General features: G+C 41.6%; 1 protein-coding gene across 14 annotated transcripts in view; it reads left to right on the forward strand.

Annotated features, from left to right (window-relative positions):
* TACC1 (transforming acidic coiled-coil containing protein 1) overlaps positions 1 to 20,285 on the forward strand; it is a 152,657-nt gene that overhangs the window by 52,488 nt on the left and 79,884 nt on the right. For 5 of the 14 annotated variants that reach the window (XM_037812908.1, XM_037812911.1, XM_037812912.1 and 2 more), the window contains one exon: positions 12,468 to 12,583. The exons of 2 other annotated variants lie outside the window; for them this stretch is intronic. In XM_037812908.1, coding sequence (XP_037668836.1) covers positions 12,468 to 12,583 — 116 coding nt within the window. Of the gene's footprint in view, positions 1 to 9,716; positions 11,507 to 12,467; positions 12,584 to 20,285 lie in introns of those variants that run through there. 7 more of the 14 variants (XM_037812909.1, XM_037812910.1, XM_037812916.1 and 4 more) reach the window with 4 other exon arrangements.

Consider the following 20,285-nt stretch of genomic DNA (forward strand, 5'->3'; position numbering starts at 1 on the left):
AATACCAATCAGTATTGCAGCCAAAAAACAGCAATTAATTTATTTCTAGAATGTGGGTCAGTTATTCTTTTATCTTTTGAATTGGGAAAATGCTCATATTTATTAGGGGGTTATAGTATTTTTGGACTTATAAAATCATATTATTTTCAAGGAAGTCTCCCCAAAGATAATACTCTTAGTGCAATGTCCAAATCAATTCTGCCTAGGAGACTTGGGCTTTGTGGGAACCTAAGCATTGAATCCTTCCCCCATTTAGCTTTTTTGTTTATGCCTGTCATCTTTAAAGATGCAATGGCTTAATTTCCAGAAAGGCAGTATCACAGCTCACATCATTACAACGGAGGGAAGGAAGGTCTCAATCCTGTTTTCAGGATAGTAGATTGCTTCTTCCACATGGCAGGCTTGAGTCTCATGGTTGGGGAATTTTCTGCCACTTCGGAAAAAGATACCACTGAGATACAAAATGAATTTTTGAAGGAACCTTAATATAATCCTGTTCACACTGATGTGGAAGTAAATTAAAGGCACATTCTCCTAGTACCCCCATCTAAGGGAGTATAGATGCTGAAATGTCTTAAAGGAGGTTGTATTGTTAGGGTGAGGGTGAAGCTGCTATAACAAAGAGGCCCAGTGATACAGTAGATCAAAGAAGATAGTCTCGGGTTGCAGATGGCTCTGCTCCACGAAGTCATCCTGGCTCAGTCCTTCTGTCCTGTTGCTCCACCATCTCCTAAACAAATTGGTATTTCCACTTCACAGGATGAAGTCTGCTGGACACTCCTGAGCTACAAGAACCTCTTTTGCCCTATGGGCAGAGTTGAATCTCCTGTGAAGCTAATGAAGCTTAAGCTTCAGGGTAACAAAGCTTTGTTTGCAGAGGCCCCTTCCTAGGTCCTCAGAGGGGCCCTAGCAACATGTTCATGGGGTCCTTTTGTATTTTTTATTAAAGAGGGCTCCCCAAATTGTTAAGCTTCCCCAAAATTGGGCCTTAGCAAGCTGTTCTATACCTCCTTTCCCCACTGAGCCTCACTATGCTCCCACTTTTCCCAGATGGGAAGAGGCTCCTAGTAGTCCAGTTTGCTTCACTGGCATAGTTTCATGGAAGAAACCACCCTAAAGGGAAGTATCATGATGGTTTAAAGCTGTTATGTACCCCAGTAAAGATCATGTTCTTAAAGCTATTCCATTCCTGTGGGTGGGACCTTTAGATTGGGTTATTTCAGTTGAGGCATGCCCCAGGCGGGTCTTAATCCTTACTGGAGTCCTTTATAAGAGGATGAAATTCATAGAAACAGGATAGAAGCTGAGACAGGAAGCCACTGAAGCCAGAGGCTGGAAGCAGAGAAGGGAGAGCCCAGCAGACGTCATGTGCCTTGCCTTCTGACCGAGGAGTCCAGGTATTGTTTGATGATGCCTTGACTTGGACATTTTCACGGCCTCAGAACTGTCAGCTTGTAAGTTAATAAATCCCCATTGTTAACAAGCCAGTCCATTTCTGGTATACTGCATTTCAGCAGCTTTAGCAAACTAAAACATATACAAAAAGAGAGAACCACCCTGTGCTGGTTTGAATGTATTATGTCCCCCAGAAAAAGCCGTATTCTTTGATGCAATCTTGCGGGGCAGACGTTTTAGTGCTGATTAGACTGGAATCCTTTGAGTGTTTCCATAGAGATGTGACCCACCCAACTGTAGGTGATAACTCTGATGGGATAATTTCCATGGAGGGGTGGCCCCGCCCATTCAGCATGGGCCTTGATTACTGGAGCAGTATATAAGCTCAGACAGAAGGGACAAGCTTGCTACAGCCAAGAGGGACACTCTGGAGAATGCATGGAACCTGAGAGAGTAACTGCAGATGAGAGACAGTTTGAAGACGGCCGTTGAAAGCAGACTCTTGCTCTGGAGAAGCTAAGAGAGGACAAACACCCCAAGAGCAACTAAGAGTGACATTTTTGAGGAACTGCAGCCTAGAAAGGAACATCCTGGGAGAAAGCCATTTTGAAACCAGAACTTTGGAGCAGACACCAGCCACGTGCCTTCCCAGCTAACAGAGGTTTTCTGGACACCATTGGCCATCCTCCAGTGAAGGTACCCGATTGTTGATGACTTATCTTGGACACTTTTGGCCTTAAGACTGTAACAGTGTAACCAAATAAACGTCCTTTATAAAAGCTGATCCATTTCTGGTGGTTTGCATTCCGGCAGCATTAGCAAACTAGAACACACCCCCAAAGAAAGATGTTAAAATTAATCTGCTTGCATCTCCACATACCCTGACTAACTTTTGTGTGTCTTTAAGAACTCTTATTTGCATCAGTAGGGAGTCCCTGGGAAAATCTCCCTTTTGAACGGCACCTTGGCTCTCAGGAAAATGCCTTGTTGTAATGAAGGTTTTATACTTTGGTTGCCGGACAGTCACACAGCTAAGACCTCAGGCTGCCATTCCCACCGGCTCCTGCTGGGCATACAGGGGTCCCACCGACGCCTGCCCTCCTCTCACTGAGTGTCGTCACAGCTTGCTCCTAGTACTAATTTCTGGCAGGTCTGGTTTCTGTGTAAGGCCCCTTTGATTAGAACTTCCTCATAACTGTTAGAGGAAGAAGAATCTTCTGTTAGTTCCTTTCAGAATTTGAAAATTAGTCTTTAACATACGAAAACTTGTTCCTGGAGTGGAGGTTGAGGTTGACTCTATGTGGGGAAGAGAAGGGGCAGAGGAGAGAGAGACTATGCCTTTCTTTACATACAAATATATAATTTTGCATCTAATTTCAAGGAGGGCAGGATCTTCTGAAATCCTTCTTTGCTACGTCTAGATCAATAACTCCTGTTCTAGAGGTTGAAAGTGTAACCAACTTGACCTGTGAAGCAAAGAAAAAGCCATAATAATAATAATAATACTTAATACCTTCCTCATGAAATTGGGGTGGGGATGGTGGATTAAGTGAAATAATCTATGTAAAGTGCTTAGCATAGCATCTAACTCATAGTAAGGAATCAGTAACTGTTAGCAGTTATACTTGTTTACTTCTTACTGGTTTTCACAAGATTCTTAGGTAATATAACAATACTAAACTTTGGCTGCTACCTTTCCAACCCTGCCTCCTGTTTGCTTTTTAATTTGATATTCAGAAGCTTTATTTTTTTATGTAATTAAATCTGCAATCTTTATTTTGTGTATATGATTTCATTAATTACTTCCAAGTTTGGACAGTCATCCTTCCAACAGAGCTTTGACAGATTATGTTGCTTCTAGATTGTTTTCTGCCCACGGCTCGATTTTTATTATTTAACCATCTAATCCATCTGGGATTTATCTTGGTATATACTCTAAGGTAAGAGTTTAACTTACTGCCAACCAACTATTTTCCAGCCGTTTATTAAATAATCTTCCCTTTCCCACTACACTGTGACATCTTTATCATATAATAAATCACTATATCTTGCCAGGTCTTTTGTGTTTTTTTCTGTTTTATGCAATAGGGATTGCACTATTTTTGCATAAATGTGTCCTAATTATCTTTTAGGCTTAACTCCCTTAACTCTTAGTTGATTTGTTGTTTTCTTTTAATCTTAAATATGCTCACCAGTTTATTTTTCCAGCTAAACTTTTGGGAAAATATTGATGAATTCTAAGAAAAATCTCCTAAGAATTTTGGTTAAAATTGAATTAAACCTACAAGTTATTGGGTAGTATTGCCATCTTTACAATATTTAGTTTTACCGACTTGGGAAATTGTATGTCTTTCATTTATTCGGCTAATCTTTTAAAAAGCTTGTATTTATTAGTGAGAAAAATGGGTGGTATGTTATTTGGATTTTTAAAAATCATTGATTTAAATTTAAATTGTTAAATTTTAACACACAAAAAGCATGGGTTTCCCCCCAAAAAGCACAGGGTCCCCATTTTCCTACTTTGTCCTGTGACAGAGAAGTAAAAGGACATATTTTCCCCAATTTTCTTACACACCCAGTTTTAGGCCCAACATATGGCAAATAAACTTTTACTCTAAAGAGAGAAAAACTGAAAGTAACAAGAGGCCACATACTATTTCAAGTCATTTGCTTCTTAGTTTCTCATCTTTTTATCTCTCAGACACACAGGAAGATTATTGGTCACAAACACATGAGTTACTGTAATGAAATCCCCCAAATCCCCTTACTGAAGGTTTGGTGGACTTGGTGTTCTGATTATTTTAGGAAGCTTTTATGTAGTTCGTTCTTTCTTCTGTGTAGACACTTCTCCCCAAACCTTCCTACTAGTGAATCTCTGCTGCCTTTTACAACCTCCCTCCCAGTTTATCTTCTAACTTCTTAGTGTGACAGTGTTTCATAAATCAAAAATGTGGACATGTGGTCTGGTGAGATCTCACAAATATATTTATTAGGATAGTAGGATAGAATACTTGATATCAGGAAGATCTCAAAAAAATCTAGGCAATATGATAAATGTATTTCTAGTCTTCAAGGCTGCATTATTTGGGAGAATTATTTTGTTTTGGAGATATTTTATTTTGGAGGTGAGGTAGAGGAGAGGTAATAAAATGGCTGCAGGAGAAGGAATATTATTCCATTTCAATTTCCTAAATTCCTTCAGCCTCTTTAACTTTAAGCCTTAGATTTTACCCTCCTCACCCCCAACCCAAGTAAATGAAGTATAGTAGATATCTCAAATTTGGATTAATGTTCCTTATTAGAAACTTAAATTCATAAACAAAGAGAGGGTTTCAGATGGTTTACTTATAGGGGGCTTTACATATGAAACTCTCTGACTTGCAGGGCACACTTTCTTAATGCCTCATCTGCTAAAAAGAAATCCAAATTCAAGGAAAGAAAACAAAAAGTCATAAATTAGTAACAGTAATCTTACAAGGTGATACTCCTGTTTAACAGGCTCTGTAAATGTAAAAATGTTGTTTGGCAGGACAGATCAAACATATCTATTGAAGAGAAGGTATTTTTAAATCTAAAGATAGTTCACTCATGTAAGTGGATCTTTGTGTTTATTTTTGGTTTGCTTTCTGTTTTCAGCTTCAGATTTGTGATAGTTGGTGGGAAGAATTAGGGATAATGTTGGGGTTATTTTTCTCGCTTAGAATAAAAAGACTGACCTAATTCTGTTTATGTCTTTTGCACTCAACAACTGTCTAATACTCTTACATCCCAGGGAAGAGAACTGAAGTAAGCTTTCTTATAAAGTCAGTAAACATAGAATCATGATCTTTGATGAGGATTAGAGAAAACCTTGTAGCGCTGACACTTAAATGACACTAGTTTAGTATAAACATAAAATCTGTTTTTTTCCATTTCCATGAAAGATAACAGTATAACTCTGCTATGTGGCAGCTTTGATGTAGACCTCATTCCTGGCCTGGGTTGAATGAGTGATCGGCTGAACACTTTCTGAGGAAATCAAACTTTGTTTTTGTGATACAGAATGAAATAGATCAGTGGGTGGCTCTGACAAGTTTTGCTCACCAAAGCAAAATCTAAACGAGGGTTTTTGAGCAGGCCCCAGGTGGGGAGCTCGGCAAGTCTTTACTGGATGCAGTTTGGATCTGCTAATCTTCCTGGAGATCTGAAAGAGTACTAACTGTGGATCCGAGGTCTGACTTTTCTCTTTTAAAAATTATAAAAAAGCTTTTCTTTACAATATAATCTTCAATATAATGTGCAGTACAAATTAATTCCATGATTTGAGTATGTTTGGGTGGTCGAGGGAGGGTTTAAATTCTACAGGTGATTGTGGTCTACAGGATAACGTCTGATCATGCCAGATTGGGACTGTACTCTTAACACATCTGAATACTGTCAGAAGTTATTATTGGCAGTACTGGCATCAGCATGTTCTTGCCTGGTTAGACTGAAGGAAGGGCAGAGAAGCAGGTGCAGTAGACACAGGTAGGCCTTCTGTTGACGTGCAGCTCTTCACTGATGGAGCTGGAGTCCTAATTGTGACTTTACAACCTCTGCCAGGTAAGGAGGAAGCCAGGACTCCAGCAGTAGAGGACTGACAGGAGTGACCCAGCTGATGATGCCCAGAGGGGCTGGGAGGACATTCTGCTTTCTTTGACATAGTGCAAAGGGTACTGAAAGTTAGGAGCCAGGGTTCTAGATTCAGTTCAGGCACTCAGTAGCTGTGTGACTTCAGGCAAGTAGCTTGCCCTTTCACTTTAGTTACCTCATCAGCAAGTTGAGGATGATAAAACTTGCCCTGAGAGAGTGATTTAAGGATCAGATAAAACCACTGGGAACTGTTAAAAAGGCTTTATTGCTATAAGGTACCATTATCATTACATCTTAGATGAGGCTTTCTATGTTTAAATATTCAAGAACAAATGTTAAGAGTTGAGGAGTTTAGCTGGGTGGCTAGGGAGAGAATATTCAGTGGTCAGACTGATGGAGTAATGACACTCAGGGAATTCCTCAGTATGTCTTGGAAAACTCATCCAGTGGGCAGGCTCGCTCTCAGAAAAGCAGGGTGGTGCCTTTCTGTCTATATGTTATATTTCACAATACAGAAATAACTGAAATTCTGGATCTGTAACCCATAACATTTTTGTAATTTGCTCCCTACTTGTTAAATCGTACTTTGAAAGCTATCACTGTTCTGTAGATACATTTCACAATTAAGAATGTAAAAAAAAAAAAATTAAAAAAAAAAAGCAGGGTGGTGGAACGGGAGACGTTCTGTTGAGATTCCACAGAGGCACCTAAACCTAATTGCCATTTGATGTTTCCATTTCATGAACCAGTGCTTTTTTTAAGCACTTCAGAGCTACTACCCAGCAATTCTGGTTACATCACCAATTTGGCAGTACTGTATCTGTCAAGAATAAATCTTAGTTGAACCTAGATGTATGTTTTTCTCTTAGGTTGTTAAAAAATATAGATGTTACACAGGTTTTCCTACCCAGTTGATCTTTCTGTTTTCTAAGTGATTACTTTTTTTTCCTGTATATTCTTAGAGGTGTGTGTGTGTGTGTGTGTGTGTGTGTGTGTGTCTTCCTTTTAAAAAAAAAATTTAAATACATATATACAACCTAAAATTTCCCCCTTTAACCATGTTCAAATATATAATTACATTCACAATGTTGGGAACCATCACTATCATTCATTACCACATATTTTCTGTCACCTCTACCAGAAATTCTGTACTCAGTGATTACTTCTTTAAATCTGTAACTTCTCTAGTGCCATCTTGGTCCTATCCTCTTCCTTGTCTCCTCCATTCCTGCAACATCTTCTCATACACAAGTGCTTCTCATTTCACTGGCTGTCAGAAACTCAGTTTTCATAGCAGTAGCAGTTTTCTTTTCCTTCCACTGTCAAAATGATTCCACTTGTACTCAGATTCTTTACAGCTCTGATACTTATTAAATAAGTGGAGTGAAAGACAAGGACGCTAATTCCAAATGTGCTTCTATGTCCTCTGTGAGAAAAGTTTGTCCATTCTCTTGGCAGGAGGGGACAAGGCAAATAGCAGTTTTACAGATTGCCCCAGTTTTGACTCCTTCCATCCTAACCCCCAAGTAGTTGCCAGACTCATCTTTTTAACTGGGAATGTTATTTACTTGTTTAACAGCCTGATGACTCACCTTTGCCCATCCAGGCTCCATGGGGCAAGTAAGCGAACAGATGGCTTTTGTTTGCCCTGCAGTGTTAGCCTCCACAAGGTTTAAAACAGTTTAAGTTAGCAAGACTATTAAAGATCAGAAGGTTTCTTATAAAATCAGAATTTTGGTTTCTCTTGGAAGATTGTTAGATGGCAACACTGGACCACAGGAACTGGGTAGGGCTGCCCTGTTCTCTGATAGTACAGCTCCACCCCCAGGCCTTTTCACTCCCTTGCATTAAGTAAGTAGGCATTTGTGTTTACTCTCCCCTTGACTGGACAGGGTTCAGTTTTAACTCCTTATCAGGTGGACAGGATCCCTCATGGTTAGGCCCCACCCTATCTCTTCACCTCCTGCCACATTCCCACTTGCATTCTCACAGTAGCTATGCTACTAAATGGAGAGCTGTCTGCTTTTTTTGACTTTGCTTACTCATACTTTTCTTTTTTGACCAAAAGGACCCATTCTGCAGACCCCTCTGGAGCACCGATTAGCTGCAAGGTTTGTACCTGGCCTGGCCACCATTTATGGAGTGTTTCAAGGGAGTTATATTTTAGACTTTCATGGTGTATTGACCTAAAATTTCTGTGAAGGGAGGAGAGCCAGGGAAGGAAGAGAATAGATGGGGCCCTTCCTTATGATAGGGCTTATGGTCATTTCCAAACCAAATTTGTTTCATTTGACTAATTGGTCATATTATTTGCAGACATTCAGCTCTGTGAAGCTGAGGTTTTAGCAGCAAAATGATGGTTTACCTTTTGGTTAGGATATCTATGTCAAAATATTGCTGATCCTTTCCCAGAATTACAGGAAATCTGATATACCGGTTAGCTGCATTACTTGTACTCCTGGCAAATAAAATCACTGTAAGCTATTGAGTACTTACTTCACTGTTATTCACCTTAAGTTCAGGAATGTTGGAATCAGGGTGTTGGCAGTTCTAGTTTAAAGTGGTTGCTCTGTAGGTCTGGCTATATCTTATTGAGGCCATCACTGGTCCAGAAATGGTTCAGAAACTTGATTTCCTCAGGAGGAGTTAGGCTTTAGGAATGTGTCACCATAGCCAAACTCACTATTTGGACTAGTGGGCTATCTGTAAAGTAGAATTTTCATTTATTACACATTTATTGAACATCCACTGAGTGCCTGGCCTTATGCTAATCTCTGAGGAATCAAAAATAAATCATAAATATGACATGGCCCTACTCTTTAGAAGCTTATGATGCGTATGTGTGGCAGATATGCCTGGTTTATGCCTGTTGTCCTGGTATAACTATTAATAATGCCCCCTTTCACTTGAAAAACAATCAAAGAGACAACAAAAGTCACTATGAATGTATAGGCTATAAGATTGCAGAAAGGAGAGAGAAATCAGCCTTATTTCCAGGAGCAGACATTTGAACTGGGTGATGAAAGTTTGGGCAATCAAGAACTTGAGCTTGGGGAGATAGGCTGGGAGTGGGGGGTGAGGCTGGGGGTATGCTCTAAGACTGTGCAAAGCTTTGTAGGCAAAATGGAGATTGTTCTGGAAGCAGCAATTAGTTGATTCAAGCTAAGCATGTTTCCCAAATTTACCTGTGATAACAATATACCAGGGTATTTGGTGAAAATACAGATTGCCAGATCCTGCTGGCAACTTAGGTTCGTGGGTCTGGGAATCTGTGATTTTTAAGAAGCCCCCCGGATAATTCTTAAGCATATTAAAGTTTCAGAACCAATTGTGTACTGATGGTGGTTAGGAATACAAAGGGATGGGAGTAGAGGAGAGAAGGAAAGACAAGAATAGGGCACAAGTCACAGGTCAACCAGGCAGGAGTGTCCCCAGGTGAGAAAACCCCCAGTGGTAAAACCAGCTGGGATACATTTACAGGAGTTCTATAAAAAATAGGAAGTGCTAGAAGGATGTTAGTCACAATGGGGATGCAGAAGAATGAAAAGATTAGACAGCTATTCTGGAGGAAGAAGGATAGTTCATTGCTGTGCATGGGCACTATATATTTTCCAGGCAGAAGAACACTTGTGTCAAAGCAGGAACCTGGGGGACCTTTTAATCAGGTTTATTTGGTAAGCATAAACCTATATTTCTTCTGCTTACTTCACATCTTTGTAGTTCCCAGAACACTCATGACAGTTGTTTTCCTATCTCTGGGAAGGAGCTGGATGGATTCTAAAATATCTGAACACTGTAAACCTTTCCTTTTTCTATACTTCAGGTAAACCCCTGCCCTACTGTTATGGTAATACTACCTGCCAAACGTTATCTTGCCTTATTGCTTTTATTTTTCTTATCAAATGTGTAAGACAATCAAGATTCATCAGCAGTATATGTGGGAGATGGTCAGTTTCTTGCAGTTACAGCGTGACCTTTACCCAAATTCTGCAGCTGCTTTCTCTTTGGGACCCTGCAGTCAACTCAAGGATTCCCGCACCTCTGGGAAATTACAATAGTAGGAGGCAAGGATATCTCCAAGCCTGGTGTTTGAGGCAGCCAATTCACTTGCAAGAAGCCGAGTCGGTGATTCTGGGAGGAGGAATCTCCAAATGAAAAATGAAGGAAATCTGAGGAGAGCTCTGGTATTTCTCTCTGCCTTCAAACATGAAGGTTTTTATTTTAAGGCTGCTTTCACCAGGCCCGTTGTTGGCTTACTTCTGAAGCAACAAACGAAGTCAGAAATCATCTGATGCAAAGACATAGTTATGAAATGAGAGCCTCAAAAATGAGAATGGGAAACCGTTCAGGCTGTATTTTCACAGGGAATTGAGCACCTTTTACTCAAGACCTGGCCACTTCAGAGCCGCCAAGAGTGCGGTTTGGGAAGGGCAAGACATCTTAAATTCCAGCCCTTGGCCACTCTAGTAGCGTTGCTGAGAGATTTCCAACTCCTGGGAGTGATGGAGCTGAAGATGAATAGGCTGAAATCTTCCATCCTGTCGGTTATAGGGAAGGGGGAAAAAAAACGGTCAACTCTGGCCCCAAAGTATTTTATAAGGGGCTTAACTTTCGTGCGATTCAATATTAGCATCATTAAGCCACAAGAGCAGTACGAAAAAATAAAAAGGGAAGGAGAAAAACTCCGGCGCGCACGAACTCAAAAAATAGATTTTCAGTGCTCCCAACGCGGACGGAGCTGTTGGGGTCGCCTGGGTCCTCCGAGCGTCCCCGAAGTCGCAGCCGGGTCGCCCCTTCCTACAGTCGAGTCTCAACCAGCGCCGCGCCGCGGCGGGGGGATCCGCTCGTCGTTCCTCAGACTTCAAAGCCGCGTCGCCGCCGCCTCCCCCGCCCGCCTGCGCGAATAGTACGGTCCGAGGGGGCGGCTCCTGGGGCGCGGCTCCGGCGGCAGCTGAAGCGCGCCCGGCCGGCTGCGAGGCGGGAGCCGGAGACCTTGAGACCACGAGACCCGGAGACGCGGAGGCCCAGCCGACCGGCGCCGCGGGCGGGAGCCCTGAGGCCCCAGCAGAGGCATCTTCCCCCGAGGGAAGCCTGGTCCGGGGAGCGCGCGGGCCCGTGGCCGCACCGTTTGGGAAGGAGGACGAGGAGGAAGCGGCGCTGCCTGCTGGCCGAGAGGAAGCGCTCCCCTCGGGCGTCCGACGGCGCTCGTTTAACCACATCCGCGCCTCCGCTGGAAACGCTCAGAGGCGCCTGTCACCGGTTCCCTCCATTTTGAAAGGAAAAAATAGGCTCTCCCCCTTCCCCTCCCCTTAGGAGCTGGAGCCGGAGGAGCCGCGCTCATGGCGTTCAGCCCTTGGCAGATCCTGTCCCCGGTGCAGTGGGCGAAATGGACGTGGTCTGCGGTGCGCGGCGGGGGCGCCGGAGAGGAAGAGGCCGGAGGGCCCAAGGGAGACCCCGAGGAGGAGGACTCGCAAGCCGAGACCAAATCCTTGAGTTTCAGGCAAGTACACAGCATCCCTGCCGAGATGCAAACGTGCTGCCATCCATCCATCCATCCGCGGCTCATTCTGTGTGCGTGTGTGTGGTCGCCCACCCGCGTAACCATGTTCATGGCAATGCTACGTCCCTGTCCGCAAAAAGGTCCCCGCTGTGCGTTCGAAAGTTAAGGGTGTTGCGTCCTCCCGTGTGTTTCTTCCCCTTATCTTAGTATGAACCCAACCCAGAATCTGCAGTCTCTCCGCATCCCCTTCTGCCTGGGTCACTTTCTCTAAGCTTCAGCCTTCCGGCTCCCTCCCACACACAAACACATACACAGATAAGGTCATTGATCACATCCGTGGAACTTAGAGCCCTCCTTGTGGGGAAGTCGCTTCTCGGCCCCACCGGGACCCCACTGTGTCCCAAAAATGCAGTCGTGATAAAGAAGGTCGCGTAATGACAGGCCTTTGGCGGCTGGTGAGAAATGGTGGTCTCTGCTGAGCTGTCACCAGGATGACTGGGAAGGCAGGTGACAGCATTCTCAGCCGCGGGCCGAGGGAGTTTCATCCAGGTAGAGGCCTGCCGAGGAAAAAAAAAAAATCGTGGCGAGAATTGGCTAGTTTCTTCTAGGGGGTAGGGGCATATTCGTTTTTAAGCCCTGGGAAAGGGCTCTTCTGAGAAAAAGAGCCTGTTGGAAAGCGCTTTTTTCGGGTGTCAGGGGGAAGGATGACCTCAAAAATAAATGACGCTGGAGAAAAGCTCCAGAGGATGGATGAGATTTCAGGGCGATAGGATGCCATACTGAGAAACCCAAGGAGGGCACTGCAGCCGTCATCCTATGGCAGGCTAATCCGTGCCAAGGACCAGTTGGATGTAAAGTTAAGACAGAAATACTGGATTTTAGCATTTGTGGCTATGTAGCTTATAAAGGGTGTTGGAAATACCGTTGAAAGTGGTAATTCCTCATTTTTCCCCCTTGGCAGCTCGGATTCTGAAGGTAATTTTGAGACCCCTGAAGCTGAAACTCCCATCAGATCACCTCTCAAGGAATCCTGTGATTCGTCACTGGGATTGGCAAGACCTGGGGCCAAAACACAAGGTAAAGACTTGTCCTTTCCTCCTCCTTTGTTTTAAAGTTTTAAAAATTTAAATGTGAGGAGAAACTCTTAATTAAGGGCAGTTTGAAAGAGTATGGATTGTTTGGCTCCTTACTCCCAAAGAGCTGTTGTTTTGAAGCTCCTGGTTTATTTGAGAGGGTTTGTTTGTTTGTTTTGTTTTAGGCCTGCAGTGGCAGGAGGCTTTCTTCCCTGAATTGTTTCTGCATTTTTGCCTTATGCTATAATCTAACATTCCTGCTGGGCCTTTCCCCTCTGCTCCTGAAAAAAATGTGTGTGGTGGTGGAGGTATGTTTAGATTTGGCTTCACAAGTTCCTCAGGCCAAGTCACTCTCTACAGGGTGTGGCTGGAAATAAAAATTTAAGTTAAGAGTTGACCTTTTTTTGATAGGAAGGAATCTTAATAGACTGTTTCAAAACTGCGTACTTCTCCCTTTTCCTCACACGTACCGGGGTGAGCCTTTCAGTCTGGCACAGACGTTCTCTCCTAGCCCCTCAGAGCCCAGCCTTGAGCCTGTCCTTCACTTACAGAAGTTTCTGCTATTCCACTTAATTAGTAGAAATCTTTTTTTTTTTTTTTTGTTACACATCCAGTTTTGAGTAAAATTTCACCTGTCCTAATAGGATTCATTCATTCATTCAGAAGAGTGCACTGAGATTCAGCAGTGAAAAAACCCTGTTCTCACCGAGTTAACATTGTGGAGGGAGATGAACCTTTTAAGCGTTAAGCAACATATATTTGTCAACTGAACTGTTGAGTGCTATGGCAAAAACTAAGCAGGGGCTGGAGAAATAGTTGTTACTGGATGGGATTAAGAGATTCTGCAGAGTAATTAGGGGAGGGATTACTGATAAGGGTGAGCAGAGAGGAGGAGGAGGAGGATTGAGGGCACAAGCCTTGTAGATTCCTGGGGAAAGAACTCTTCCCTCAGAGGGAATGGCATCTTCAAAGGTCTCACACCACCAGTCTGCAGTGGTGGAGGAGCACTGCCATGTTTGGGGCCCAGCAGGGAGGCCAGTGTGCTGGAGTGGGGTGGTGTGGGGGAACAGTAGGAGTTGAAGTCAGAGATGTGAGGACAGATCCAGATCATAGTCTATTGATGATTCAGTTTTCTTTCTGAGTGAGATGGGAAGCCACTGGAGGACTTTGAGCAGAGGGGATCATGCTTTGACTTCCTTTTTAAAAGGTTCACTCTATTCCAGTGTCCATCATTGTCATCTGAGAGTGGCAGATAGTCAGCTTCAGTTATTCAGTTACCTGATTTTTGAACTGACTAGACTTTTTCCTCCCCAAAGTTACTGTGTTTTATTGGTTCATGGGTTAACTAGGGAAGTCAAGTCACTGTGGTGAAAAGCTTCATGACAGAGCTGGAATTATTGGCAAACTGACATCAGCTTTTTTGTGGTATGGTTTTGCTTGTATTGAGAATTCCATACTGTTCTTTGCCTTCTGGAAATGCAGCAATAATTTCAACTCACTCTGGGCTGCTTTTTGCCAGTGTTTTAGGCAGACAGTGTATAGGGACAGCCAAGTTCATATATGGGAGAACTTGTGTTTGGTACTCACTGCTGTGTAGGACTCTCAGTTCTTATGCTTCAGAGCTTCCCTTTTTCTTCTCTCAAGCTTTGCTGATCAGAAGGGAGACTTAAAAGCTTGAAAGAACTATTCTGTAGCCTTCCCATCAAATTTAAATAAAGATTGAGCTTAAGACACAGGTTAAGTAGCTGTTTGAAAGTCTGTTTGAATTGCCCCCAGCTTGGGCGGACCCTTCCTTATGGTTCCATCTACTGGTGGGTTGAGTTACTGCTAAATTGTTAATTGAATAGAAGCCTGATGACATAGGCTTGCAGAGCCACAGAGACTCAATTTTTGGTCTTTCCTATGCTATTGACTCATCATTGCCATTTTTGACAATTCCTAGCACACACTCTCCTTTTCACTATCTCTAAAATAGTTTTCCTTTTTGAGAGCCATGAGCTTGGGAAAGCTCTGTGCAAGAGTGTGTTTGGTGGGTGGGTGGAGGCTACGAAACAACTACTACAGATTATAAAATCTCTCAGTTTAAGGTCTTTAAAAACTAAGATGATTTCTCATCAGCCTGGTAGTGTCCTGTATTCTAGGTCTTCTTGTACCCAACATCTAGAGCTGGTCCAGAGTCATGCTGATCGCCTTGAAAATACAACCAAATCCACACAGGCCTGACCAGGAAAGATTTCAGTGGGCAAAAATTCCTTGAGTCATTCATGTTGAAGTTAATTTGGGGGACTGTTGGTTTGCCTTCCTCCCAAATTGTTGATCATTTTGCTTCTAATAAAGTTGGTCTTTTGTAGTTCTGTTCTCCAGGACATGGCTGGGCAGCAGGTGTACATTATATTGTAACCAGTGCCCTGCTGACAGCAGTGCCAGGCAGAACCCCGTTCCAGGTTTGGGACTCTCGCCATGGAAAGAATTCAGAGACAAGGGGGACCAGTAGGAATAAGTAGTAAAGTTTATTGAAGAAAAGAGAAAGCTAACAGTTAAAGAGATAACGGGAGAGTGTTTGAAGAGGAGCATACACTGAGTGGGAGTGGGTTGGCTTGTTTTGTAGGACAGTTTTGTTGGTGGCAGGTTTCCATAGTAACCTTTGAACACTGGGGATTTACAAGGTATATATTAACCATGGTTTGCAGTAACTAGGTATCTTTTTTGTGGTAGAAGGAGATAGCTATCAGGACTTGTGGCCTGCCATCACTGATCCAAAATGTGTCAGTGTGCAGATGTTTAACAATCTTTATGATCCCATGCTTTTTGTCATTAACTTAGAGTTTGCTTTGGGCCCATGCTTTTACAAGCTTTTATGGTTTGGGGAGGCTTCAGAGCTTTAGGGGAAATTTTGGCTCCATGAAGTCTTGCAGTTGAAGCTTGCAGAGTTGCGTTAACTCTTTCAAAGCTGAATAGAAGGCCAAGGACCACAGCCTTGATGCCCTATTCTATCCTGCTTTCATATAAGATTAGCTCTTCTGGAGGAAAGATCTATGAATTGTTAACCAGTCAGGAATTGGAGTTAACATATGGAAAAGGTCTTGGTTTCCTCAAATTTGTAGGCTGTGCCCCACATAGCATACCCCATTGTCCCCCTGCCCCAATCTGCATATAATTCTTTGAACTCAGGGAAACAGATAGATAAGTCTGTTTTGAGGTTATTTTTCTTTTTATTGGAACTTTTTTGGGGATTCACAGTACCTGAACTCTGTAATGACTCTTCCTAAAACAGTTCTATGCCGTTCTAGGAATGAAACAGTAGATAAGGTTATGGGTATTTTTTTTTTTTTTTTTTTTTTTTTACGTTACAGATAGAAACAGACTAACTGGTAAGATAAACTCTAGCTAAGGACGTTTCTTAAAAATAACGGAGTTGTGGTTATAAAGTTTAGGCTGGTAGATTCTATATTTGCTATTTGTCTGCCTCCTAGGATGAAGGAGCTTTTAAGATGCTGCTGTTGTTATTGTACTTCTCTTTGCTGGGAAGGTTATTGATGAAAAAAGGTCACCCGGGAAGGCCTTTTGAGAAAGTACGATCTCTAGTTCATCCCTCTTTTTTTTTCTTCTTTTTTTTTCTCTTTTTTTTTTTTCCCAACAGGACACTTAAAGTTAAACATTAGGAATTGTTGTCGGCTGTACATTTTGTCCATCCATTATAGACTACAAAAGCTGCAGTGGATACATACTCAACTACTTGAGACCCCCTCCCCCACTCTATCCCCACATCTTTATTGAGAAAGAAAATCTTAATTAATGCAGAAACTCTCAAGTCACCCTTGGTACAGCCAGTTAAGCCTACCCAGACTGATATGTTAATTAGATACATGAATGTCTCAAAGACTTATTGTAGTCCTCTGGGATAAAGGGAAGGAAGTAAACAGGATCAGTCTATAGATCTGTACTGTGGGAGGTGTTATGGGGAGTGCAGAGCTGTTTGGTGACATAATTTGGGGAGTCTAGGACAGGGATCAGCAAACTGACTTGAGGGCCATATTTGGCTTGCTGCCTGTTTTTGTCCTACCTGCTAGCTGAATGGTTTTTACATTTTCAAATAGTTGGGGAAATAAAGAATAATATTTTGTGATATGTGAAAATTACATGAAATTCAAATTTCAGTATCCACAAATAAAGTTTTTTTGGAATACAGCCATCCTCATTCATTTCAATTGACTAAAACAGCTAAGAGATTTTAAAAAATTATTTAAAAAGGAAATTAGGGAAGAATGGGTATAATTTTGGAATCGTTTAATACACGTATAAACATGCTGACTTGTAACTTTTACCCATTAAGTGATCTTAATGTAACATTGGGTGTTTGAGAATTTGTAATTTGACTTGCAGATCGCTTATATGGTATATTCATTAGAATGTTTTAGATTGCACATATATAAGAACTAGAATGGAGAACTTGTAAAAATGTAAGCCTTAGATTTTTGATTCTTAGGCTTTGGGTTATATGCATAAGCAAATATTATGCAAACATGTTTCCTTAGGTACATATTGAAGTAGTCTCTTCAACTCTACATATATGTTCTTCTAGGAATTTAGCTTGTTAATCAATCCTCACCCCCAACACAAGGATTGTGTTACTGGAATTTCCTAGAAATAAGTATAATGGAACTAGTAAGGACCCTTAATGTTAACCCAATGGGTTCCTGTGACAGCATCCAGGCTAATGGATTCATTTGTTTGGTGTGATTGGCTCTTACAGTTCAATTTAATTTTTCATATTATATGATTCTATTCTAGGATATTTAAGGCTTGAAAACCTCAGCAGCATGGTGCAATTCCTTTTTTTTTTCATATAATGTTTTTAGATCTCAAGTTGGAGATTCCAACTAGTTGATTAAGGAGATCAGAGCTACCTTTTCCTTGTTTATCACAGTGTAAATGAGTCATGTAGGAAGCATCTCTGCTTCTATCTTGTGCTCCTCCCAAAAAGAAAGTCTTCTTGAGGGAAAAAACGGTATACTATAGTTTTTCCAGCAGAGAGTGAGTGAGTGCAGAGCTACAGAGGAGCAATAGGCTTTAAATTAAAAGAACAGGGAACAGGGAGAAAAGTCTACCTGCAGAAAGTAACAATTTTAGTAACTGTCAAGGCAGTATTTTTTCTTTTAGGATGAATAATAAATTCAAGACATTCTTAAGAAATATGATTCAATTCATTTCAGAATTTCACTTCTGCATTTTGGGCTTACTTGAGCGTCATATAAAGCAATATAATTTATTTTGCTAGTTTCTGGTGGCAGAAGCATTTTCCATCTGTGTTGTGTATTTGTGCGTGTGCCTCTGTGTGTGTGTGTTTGGCAGCCTTTAAAATTATGTTGTCGCCATTTAATGGTTCCTCCTAAAAAGTGGATGTGGGGATATGGTCTAAAACATTTCAATTAAAGAATAGTTGGGGTGAGAGTATTTGGGAACTCTGTATTTTCCGCATGATTTTTCTCTAAACCTACAACATCTCTGATTTAAAAAAAAAGTTTACCACTTTAGTTTCCTAGGCTGCTGAAAGCGATAACATGAAATGGATTGGCTTTAACAATGGAAATTTATTAGCTTACAAGCTTACAGTTTTGAGGCTGAAAAAAATGTCCAAAATCAAGGCATTATCAAGGTGATGCTTTCTTTCCCAAGACCAGCTCCTGACAATGATCCTTGACTCCTCTGCCACATGGCAAAGCACATGTCTGCTTGTCTCTCCCTTCTTTTCTGTATTTCATTGCTTTCAGCTTCTTGCTTCCATGGCTTTCTCTGGCTTTCCCTCTCTTTATAAAGGGTTCCAATAAGAGGATTAAGACCCATCCTGAATGAGGTGGGTCACACCTTACCTGAAGTAGCCTCATCAAAAGATCCTGCTTACAATGGGTCCACACCCACAGAAATGGATTAAATTTAAGAACATGCCTTTCTGGGGTATATACAGCTTCATTTACATAAAAATTTTTTTTTAAAAAGTAGTTATAGTGTCTTTTTCAAGTGACCACTAGTATTATTCATAGTAAATCCTGGGGATATAAACCATTTTGTCACAATCTCCTAAACCCACATTAGCGATGAGGATCATGGTTTATTCATTCAAAATAGTTGTGCCAGTGGGAATTTAGTAACTGAGGTTGCTAAATTGCCATATGACTGTTAAAGTTGGGCGTAGAAGGGATTTGCTGCTTATAGGTTCAAGATCTCATCTTCACCTTTGCACATTCATGAGCCTAATTTTATTAGGTCACACAAATATGATTGGATTCCCAGGGGTTAGACTGATGAAGGCTAAACCTACAAGGGAATAGTAAAGGTTGCAGTATTTTGTTAATTCACAAATGAAAAATGTAACTTGACCGTTCTGTTTGGAAAATGCAAATACTCTACTAGCCAGCCCTCTTCCCTATGTCATTGCTGGAAATATAACAATGAATTATTGATCTCTAGCTTTTCTATTGTAAGACTTCCACCTAGCAGACCATCAACTTTCTGTATTTATTGGATTTATTGGAGGCAAGTAATTTTTTTATATCATTTTATTTGATTTTTATAACAATGATGCTCAGATATAGGACACATTATTTCCATTTCACAGATTGGGGAATTGTGCCAGAGTATTTATGCTGGTGGTGGAGCTGGGTCTTGAATTCAGCTTTTAAGATTGCCGATCCAGAACTCTTTGATCATATTATACAGCTTTTCTCCCTAGGGAATATGTGAATTTGTCTCTTTACTGTCTTAAGACTTGTCAGAGGAAATGAAGGTTCTTAAAATATTTCCAGGATAAGGTGTGTGATGAGGGAAAGCAACCTTCTAAGTATCCTGTTAAGTGTTAGAGATACATATTGCACTTGTGTTAACTTGGCACATGTAAGGTATGAAGTATGAAATATATTTGGCATTTGGAGCATTGGAAATTTGGAATTTTGCAGCCCAATTTTGATATAGATTAACAGTCAGAAGCAAAAAAAGAAAAAAATATCACCAGGTAAGTAGTGCAGTTGGATTGGAAATACTTTGCTTCCTAATGCTTAGCTTCAGCTCAATGAGAATTAAAGAAGAAATGGGCAAGTTCAGCAGTAGTTTTTGCTTTCCCTTTCTACCTGTGAGTCATAGCTCATGGGGGTGAGAAGAGGCAGGTACATGGAGATGTGTGAAGCTCCTGGGACTCTGCACCTATTTGAGGGGTAGAAAGAGGAGTTCTTAAGAGGCCTGTGTTAGTTATCTATTTCTGCATAATAAATTACTCCAAAAGTTAGTGGCTTAAAATAATGAACATTTATTATCTCACAGAGTTTGTGAGCTTGAGAATTTGAGAACAGCTTAGATAGATGGTTTGGCTCAGGATCACTTGTAAGATGGCAGTCAAGTTGGGACTGCAGTCGTTTGAAGACTTGACTGGGACTAGAGGATTCACTCCCAAGGTGACTCAGTCATAACCCTGGCAGGTTAGTGCCAGCTTTCGGTGAGAGGCCTCAGTTCCTCATCGTGTGGACCTCCAAGGGCTGCTTGAGTGTCCTCAGCACTTGGCAACTGTTTTCCCCAGAGTGAGTGATCCAAGAGCAAGCAAGATGCAAACTGCAGGGTCTTTTATGACTTCGCTTCTGACATCACACTGTTATTTCCACAGTACCTTTTTGGTTATACAGATCAGCCCAAGGATGTGACTACCAGGAGGGGAGACC

The sequence above is a fragment of the Choloepus didactylus genome, chromosome 20 (genome assembly GCF_015220235.1).
Source record: "Choloepus didactylus isolate mChoDid1 chromosome 20, mChoDid1.pri, whole genome shotgun sequence".
In the NCBI taxonomy this organism is placed as follows: Eukaryota; Metazoa; Chordata; class Mammalia; order Pilosa; family Megalonychidae; genus Choloepus; species Choloepus didactylus.